At 42.7% G+C, this 8,652-nt stretch overlaps 1 protein-coding gene across 1 annotated transcript in view; it reads right to left on the reverse strand.

Moving 5' to 3' along the window:
• The window catches only part of LOC103268533 (low-density lipoprotein receptor-related protein 2-like), a gene marked incomplete at its 3' end in the record, with an annotated part of 150,240 nt that overhangs the window by 90,593 nt on the left and 50,995 nt on the right, over positions 1-8,652 (reverse strand). Inside the window, exon 8 of the mRNA XM_021716584.1 lies at positions 869-985. Within this exon, the coding sequence (XP_021572259.1) occupies positions 869-985 (117 nt within the window). The remainder of the gene's footprint in view (positions 1-868; positions 986-8,652) is intronic.

Consider the following 8,652-nt stretch of genomic DNA (forward strand, 5'->3'; position numbering starts at 1 on the left):
AATGATTTTAGTTCCTGCAAGTATATTCCCAGAAGGGAGAATTGCTGAGTCATATAGAAGGTCAAATTTTTAGATCTTTTTAGGAACCACCACAATGTTTTCTACAAAATGTTGTACTAGGTTAGACTCCCCACTAACAGTGTACAAGCGTTCCCCTTTCCCTGCATCCTCTCCAGCATATGTTGTTTTTTTAGTTATTGATGATGGCCTTCCTGAATGGAGTTAGGTGGTATTTCGGTGTAGTTTTAATTTGCATTTCTTTGGTGATTAGTGAGGTTGAGCATTTTTTCGTGTATCTATTCAGTGTGGAGTGCAGTAGCCGCTCCCGGCCACCGAAGCCTCGACCTGCTGGGCTCCAGCGATCCTTCCGCCTCAGCCTTCCAAGTAGCTGGAACTACAGGCACGCGCTACCATGCCCGGCTAATTTTTTTTTGATTTATTGTAGAGATGAGGTCTCGCCAAGTTGCCCAGGCGGGTCTCAAACTCACGGGCTCAGGCAATCCACTCACCTCAGTCTCCCAAAGGCGCGGGATTACAGGCTGAGCCACCGAGCCCGGCTTCAGATTTTGTACTCAGTGTATTCAATGATCTTTTTGGATTCTATGTTAATGTTAAAAGTTTCTTTTAAAGAAGAAGAAAAAAAGCTGACTGTTGGATGTGCTAAGGCAGGACACACTTTGAATATCTTGTTAAAAATAGGCTTCTATCAGAACATCACCCCTAATCTACAAATGAATCTGCCAAGAGATTTCAATAACAAGAGGTATAATGTAGACATTTCTGTCCATCAACAAATCTAACAAATTGATTAAAATGGCAAGAGGACGAGGGTAAAACTAAATACGTGCAAGGACTAAAATAGACTTACGGCAGTCTTTCTCATCCATTCCATCTGGGCAGTCTCTGACATGATCACACCTGTATTCACTTGGGATACACTGGCCATTGGAGCATGCCATTTGATGACTTGAGCATGTTTTTGGAGCTGTGAAGGGGAAAAATTATCACTTAATTTATAATTGCTGCTAGACACAGTCTAATCTATTGACATTTGCCAAGTAGTAATGAGGATACCAGAAAGCATAAAGTTCCTAGGGACACAAGGTAAAGTAATCAGCTGCCATCAAGCTGAGCCTACAATGGAAGAGCAAAGTATATTATCAAAAGCCCCCAGAATAGTATCGATACTCAGGTATGTTAGTGGAGATTATTACATTATCAACATGAATTACAAATAAATTTAAATTAAAAGCTCTATGGTTAAAAGGATGAATGAAACAAAAAATTTTGCAGATATAGGTATTAATCAAGGGTCAATAAGTCCCCTCATTGAAATTCTTATATAAATAAGAAGGAAATATACCAAACAGTAAACAGCAGATATTCCAGATTGATGGGAATATGAATGAGTGATTTTTTCTGTATAATATTCTCTATTACATGAACTATCTACATTGACCATGTGTCAATTTTATAAACAGAAAACGACAGTTTAAGCTAGCTTGGTTTGACCCTATATTGATTAGTATAGGTGAAGCTGAACATCAGCAGTTTATCAAATTTGCCTCTGAATAAAATGCATAAAATCTGATGAACTGTTGCCTGTAAGCATGATATGAAAACTATTCTGTAACTCTCAGGTAGTAATTAACATGACATGGTAGCATTATCATATCAAGGAATTTTCAAAACTGTCCACATAAAAAGTGAATCATTTAGGGAAAATGCGATCTTCAAAAAAATAATATATGGCCGGGCACAGTGGCTCATGCCTGTAATTCTAGTCCTTTGGGAAGCTAAGGTAGGGGATTTGCTTGACCCCAGGAATTTGAGATCAGCCTGGGCAACAAAGGGAGATCTCATCTCTACAAAAAAAAAAAAGTTCCATGAAACTTTTTCTCTCTTCTTTTCCATGTATACTCCCATTGCCAACATCTCCATCTCTCATCTGGATGGTGGTGGTGGTATGCCTGTTGTCCCAGTTACTTGGGAAACTGAGGAGAGAAGATCCAGGAGTCTGAGGATGTAGTGAGCTATTATTGTGCCACTGCACTCCAGTCTGGACAATAGAGTGAGACACTGACTCAAAAGGAAAAAAGAATATAATCTTCTAATGGAAAAAAAAAAAGTTTTCTCTTAAATTTTTGTAGCGTTTCGTACAGTAAAGATACTAGGCTCAGGAAAATTTGGTTTTCTGACAGAATTAGATTGTGCCATCAAAATTTAACAAGAAAAACCTTGGCACTTTGGGAGGCTGGAGTAAAAGGATTGCCTGAGCCCAAGGATTTGAGACCAGCCTGGGCAACTTGGCGAGACCTTATTTCTACAATAAATCAGAAAATTAGCTGGTCATGGTGGTGCATGCCTGTAGTTTGAGCTACTTGGAAAGCTGACGCAGAAGGATGGCCTGAGCCCAGCAGGTTGTGGCTGCGGTAGCCATAAGCGTGCCACTGCACTCCAGCCTGGGTGACAGAGGAAGACACTAACTCAAAAAACAAAAATCAAGTCAGACATGGTGGTGTGTGCCTGTAGTCCCAGCTAATCAGGAGGCTGACATGGGAGAATCACTTGAGCCCAGAAGTTTGATGCTGCAGTGATCTATAATGGTTCCACTGCATTCCAACCTGGTTGATATAATAAAACTATCTCTAAATAAAATTCTAGAGATAAAAGATTTTGTCTCTAAATACAATTTTTGTTGTTGTTGTTGTTGAGTTGGAGTCTCACTCTGTCGCCCAGACTGGAGTGCAGTGGCTGCTCCCGGCCACCGCAGCCTCAACCTGCTGGACTCCGGCGATCCTTCTGCCTCAGCCTTCCAAGTAGCTGGAACTACAGGCACACACTACCACACCTGGCTAAGTTTTTGATTTATTGTAGAGATGAGGTCTCACCAAATTGCCTGGGTGGGTGTCGAACCCGTGGGCTCAGGCAATCCACTCACCTCAGCCTCCCAAGGCTCAGGATTACAGGCTGAGCCACCAAGCCCAGCTTCTAAATACAATTTTTAAAAGGTAGACAATGACAGCTTTAGAGCTGGCACTTGAAAATTCAAACATACAAAGATTATCATATGATAACATGTAAAAAAATTAACCAAAATTACCACCCTTCACCATGCATAATTGATTATATCATTCTTGTCACTTTTTCCTTCTTTCTGTTTAATTAATAACATAGTTTCATTTTTAATGTGTCATGTAATTCTTGAAAAGCAAGTTAAATGTTTCCAGTCCATTTCTGACACTTTGACAGTATAATTTCATATTTTGTCCTAAGCCTGATACCTGTGGGCTAAATTTTACTTCTATTAATAAAGACAGACTACATAGACTTTTCTACAAGGTACTTAAGTGTCTGAAATCTGCTCATGGCAAAGACATAATTTTATCTGGAAAAGGTTAAAAGATTAATACTTCCTCATTTAATTTCCATATAATTTATTTAAGTATACACTGTCAATTTCCACTTAAAATTAAAGAGCTATCTTTTACTTCTCAAAAGGCAAGTCATGAATAGTCTCAAACAAAAATATAAAAAGACACAAAATTGGGTGCCAGTATTATTTCAATTACCTTGACCAAAGTCAAGTCCAATAATTCTATATTACATGTTTAAGATTTCAAAGATGGCCAGGTGCAGTGGGGCTCATGCCAACAACCCCAGCACTTTGGGAGGCCGAGGTGAGAGGATTGTCTGAGCCTGCAGGTTCGAGACCCGCCTGGGCAACTTGGCGAGACCTCATCTCTACAATAAATCAAAAAATTAGCTGGGCATAGTAGTGCGTGCCTGTTGTTCCAGCTGCTTAGAAGACAGAGGCGGGAGGATCGCCTGAGCCCAGCAGGAGCCCAGCAAGTTGAGGCTGCAGTGGCTGTGAGGATGCCACTGCACTCCAGCCTGGGCGACAGAGACTCCAACTCAAAACAAAAGATTTCAAAGGGTTTATGAGGAAGCAATTAAAAGCTCATTCAAATGTAAAGAAAGAACAACTTTAAATTGTTTAGTTCCATCAACCAACCTAATGCTGGGATTCATTTATTCATTAATTACACAAACATCTATTAAAGGCCTATTATCTGCCACCAAGTATACAAACATGGGAAATCCAAAGATGAACAGGGCACAATTCTTACCCCCAAGGTGCTTATAATCTTCTGGGGAGACTTTAAGGAATATTTAGAAAACACATATGGAAGTGGACTATAGGCACACAGGAATTACAGAAGCATCAAAGAAGGGTGCCTAATTCACTCTGGGATAGGAGCATCGACAAGGACAAGGACATCTCCTTGAGAAGATGACACTTCCCCTGGGTTTTAAAGGAGAAGTAGCAGTTAGGTAAGCCAAAAGGAAAGAAGGACTGTCCAGGAACAAGGACTGAACATTCAGACAGCATGGAGAGAGACAAAAGCCAGGACACGTAGCACAGCACAGCCAAGGGAACTGCAAGCACTGATGTGCCTCAAGTAGACATTTCAAGGCAGGAATGGCAAGTGATAGACATAGTAAAATAAGCAAATCACAAGCCAGGTTCAGTGGCTCAGCCTGTAATCCCGTGCCTTTGGGAGGCTGAGGTGAGTGGATTGCTGAGCCCGCGGGTTCGAGACCCGCCTGGGCAACTTGGCGAGACCTCATCTCTACAATAAATCAAAAATTAGCCAGGTGTGGTAGTGCCTGTAGTTCCAGCTACTTGAAAGGCTGAGGCGGAAGGATCGCCGGAGCCCAGCAGGTCGAAGCCGCAGTGGCCATGAGTGTGCCACTGCACTCCAGTCTGGGCGACAGAGTGAGACTCCAACTCAAAAAAATAAATAAATAAATAAGCAAGTCCCATCTTGGAGGCCACTATAAATTGTGTTAGGGAGTTGGAACTTCTCCTGGAAGTGATGGAGAACTATACCAAAGAGTCTTAGATCCGCATCAGTGTCGGCGAAAACCTGAGGAGGCACAGGGCTGGAGGCAGGAGGGCTACTGCAGATGAGATGAGAGATGCTGGCAGTGGGAGCATACACGGAAAAGAAAAGATGAAATTTGGAAGTGTTTGTAAGGCAAATTAGGCAGGAATTGGTGATTCAATGCGGGCAGCAAAGGACAGCAAAGAATAAAGAATAACTTCCAGGTTTCTGGAATGGGTGCCTAGGCGATTGTGGTATACTTTTCCTGCTAATCAATTACATCTTTCAAGTCACTTACAGCAATCTTTCTTTTTCATATAATAAAATACTTTAATTAGGGAATTTTAGCTTAACAAGTTAAAGAGCCTCAAGCTCCCTATTTCTGACCGTTTGAGATTCATTTTGTACTATCTGCCAATACCTTTTTTTTGTTGTTTTTAGTTGGAGTCTCACTGTTGCCCATGCTAGAGTGCAGTGGCACACTCATGGCCACTGCAGCTTCGACCCACTGGTCTCAGATGATCCTTCCCCCACAGCATCCTGAGTAGCTGGAACCATAGGTGCATGCCACCACACCTGGCTAACTTTTTAATTTACTGTAGAGACAAGCTCTTACCACGTTGCTCAGGCAGGTCTGAAACCCTGGTCTCAGGCAATCCTCTCGCCTCAGCCTCTCAAAGTGCTGGGATTACAGGCATGAGCCATCGCACCCAACTTTATAGAAGATTAATTGTCATTTCTAGTCATAAAGATAAACACATAGGCCAGCAAATATAGAAGGAAAAGCCAGTTCAGGCGGGAAGATTAATTTCAATTGAGGTGTATTGAATTGGAGGAACATTGGAGATGCCCAAAAGGCAGCTGAATAGACAATACTTAAGAGTGGGCAAGAAATCTGGGTTCTAAGCATGTATTTGGGTCTTATCAGCCCACAGAGGGTCACTGAAATCAAAAGAATGGCAAGTATACTGAAAGAAAATATAGAGCGAGAAAGGCTTCAAGTCAGGGCTCTGAACAATACCAATACCCAAGGGCTGAGTAGAAGAGAACAAGATGGTATGTTCAAGGCAGTTAAGAAGAGATCCAGGATAGTTGAGAGTTATGGCACCCAAGGAAGTAGTGTCAAGAAGGAGGGAATAATAACCAGAGTCAAGTCCAATAGAAAAGTCTATCCAGTATAATGAAGAAATAAGAGTGCCCACTGGATTTGGCAATTAGGGGTTCTCTGGCGACCATAGTGAGTATGGTGATGGCACATTTTTGTCTGCAGTTAAAGGGTATCTAAAATTATCCAGGTGTGGTTGCGCATGCCAGTAGTTATGGTTACTCAGAAGACTGAGGCAGTAGGGTTACCTGAGCCCAGCAGGTCGAGGCTGCAATGGCCGTGAGTGTGCCGCTGCACTCCAGCCTGGGCAACAGAGTAAGACTTCGGCTTAAAATAAAAATAAAGGATATCTAATAAAAAATGTAATCTTATTTAAAGATGTAAGAATTATCTTATGAAGCCCATACTCACTTTAAAATGGTACCTAACATTGCTTATAGGTGACTGCTATAAACTTATCTCTAGTTTCTTTTCACAAAAAAGTTATCCTTACTAGTTCCCATCTCCTTTGTAAAGTATTATTATTATAACAAAGGGTCATCTGCCACACATTGCATCACAAAATAAAGCTCAGCTTTCTCCCCAACCATGTGGGGAGTAAGGGAAAATAGAACCCAAATGGTCTATATAGTCCAAAACAAATTAATAGTCATCACTCCTGTGTTCAGTATATGTATTTAAGGATCCTCTCTGCCAGACAGAATGCCAGGCCTTGGGAATGCAAAGTTGAATAAAGCACAGTCTCTCTCTCCAGAGATTCACAGTCTAGCTCCATCCTGTTCCCACAAGTACCTGCGATCTGCTATCTAGGACCTTTGAGAGGCCAGCCAGAGAATACCAGATTTCCTAGAAAGGAAGGTTTCTTCCAGCTCTATACCATACCCGGCCCTTTTCCTTCCTGCCCAGTGTTCCAGAACTACCATCCTCATCTCCCTCTTCAGATCTGGTTGTCCCCTTTTGTCACTCCACCTCAAATCCTGACACATAACTGGACATGATCTGGATAAACCATTCCTCTATGTGACTTGTTTCGTTTTTGTTTTTGTTTTATGTTTGAGTTAGAGTCTCCCTCTGTCACCCAGGCTGGAGTACAGTGATATGCTCATGGCCACCGCAGCCTCGACCTACTGGACTCAGGTGATCCTTCCACTTCAACCTTCCAGATAGCTGGAACCATAAACATGTGCCACATACCCAGCTAATTGTTTGATTTATTGTAGAGATGAGTTCTCACCATGTTGCCCAAGCTGGTCTTGAACCCATGGACTCAGGTAATCCTCTTGCCTCCACCTCCCAAAATGGTGGGATTACAGGTGTGAGCCACTGAGCACAGCTGACTTTTTTTTTAATGAGTGTCACTCTGTTGCCCAGGCTATAGTGCGGTGGCACACTCATGGCCACCGCAGCTTTGGCATGCTGGGCTCAGGTGATCCTTCCATCTCAGCCCCTCCTAAGTAGCTGGAACTACAGGCATGCACTATCACGCCCAGCCAATTTTTTTTTTTAATTTATTGTAGAGATGAGGTCTCACCAAGTTCCCCAGGCTGGTCTTGAACCCCTGGATTCAGGCAATCCTCTAGCCTCCACCTCCCTCAAAGTGCGGGGATTACAGGCATGAGCCATTGCACTTTGGGAAGTGTGTGTGACCTTGATTAGCTCCTGTCCATGTCTTCCTCAGAACTGCCATGTCACCATCACCCTATATCATTTGCTGGTCTCCCCTTGACCATCTTGCCCCAAGGATCACAATTCCTTTGTTTCTGGCAGACCCCATAGGCAGTCCCCACAGGCCCTGGCAGGCTGTTTAATTATACAGACGTCGTTTTAGACTTAAAACCAAAGACAAACTCAGGAGTATTTTGAGAAAGTGTATTCTCTTTCTCAAAGGATCCTTAGCATGTAGTGGGCCAATTGAAGAGTTCACACTCGATATTGAACTCAAAAGTCCTGAGCTAAATTCCCAGTCTTTTATAAATGCATCCAGGACCTACTGAAGACCATGGAACTTCCATTGCTAGTCAACCAAAGTCTAAACAAGGTTCCATTTGAAGAAAAACAGTCCAAAAAAATCTGCTTATTTTATATTTGTGGACAATGATTATGTGAAAATGCCAACAGGATCTTGGCTGACATCTTAAAACTGGAGCTGAGTGATGACAAATAATTTACGGAATGTGCATTTAATGAAGCAGGGGGTAGTGAGGGTAGTGAGGTTCAAAGATGAATGCTACACAGGGGTTAGAGGTGGACTCTTCCAGAGGGCAGTTGGGGTCAAAAGCTTGAGTCATTCATTCCAGCCTGATATTGTCTCTCCAATTCCCATCTTGGTCCAACCTAGTCCCGCTGAAAGATTTTTTGGGGGGTTGGGTTTTCTGTTTGTTGTTTGTCTTATAATAAACACACACACACACACAGGTCGGATGCAGTGGCTCACGCCTATAATCCCAGCATTTTGGGAGGCCGAGGTGGGAGGACTGCCTGAGCCCATGGGTTCCAGACCAGTCTGGGCAACTTGGTGAGACCTCCTCTCTACAATAAATCACAAAAACTGGGAGGAGAGGGAGGGGTAGCGTGATGGCGATGCCTGTAGTTCCAGCTACTTGGAAGGCTGAAGCAGAAGGATCACCTAAACCCAGCAGGTTGAGGCTGCAGTGGCCG

Source organism: Carlito syrichta, unplaced genomic scaffold (genome assembly GCF_000164805.1).
Source record: "Carlito syrichta isolate Samal-C Ts95f unplaced genomic scaffold, Tarsius_syrichta-2.0.1 Scaffold308846, whole genome shotgun sequence".
NCBI classification, from domain to species: domain Eukaryota; kingdom Metazoa; phylum Chordata; class Mammalia; order Primates; family Tarsiidae; genus Carlito; species Carlito syrichta.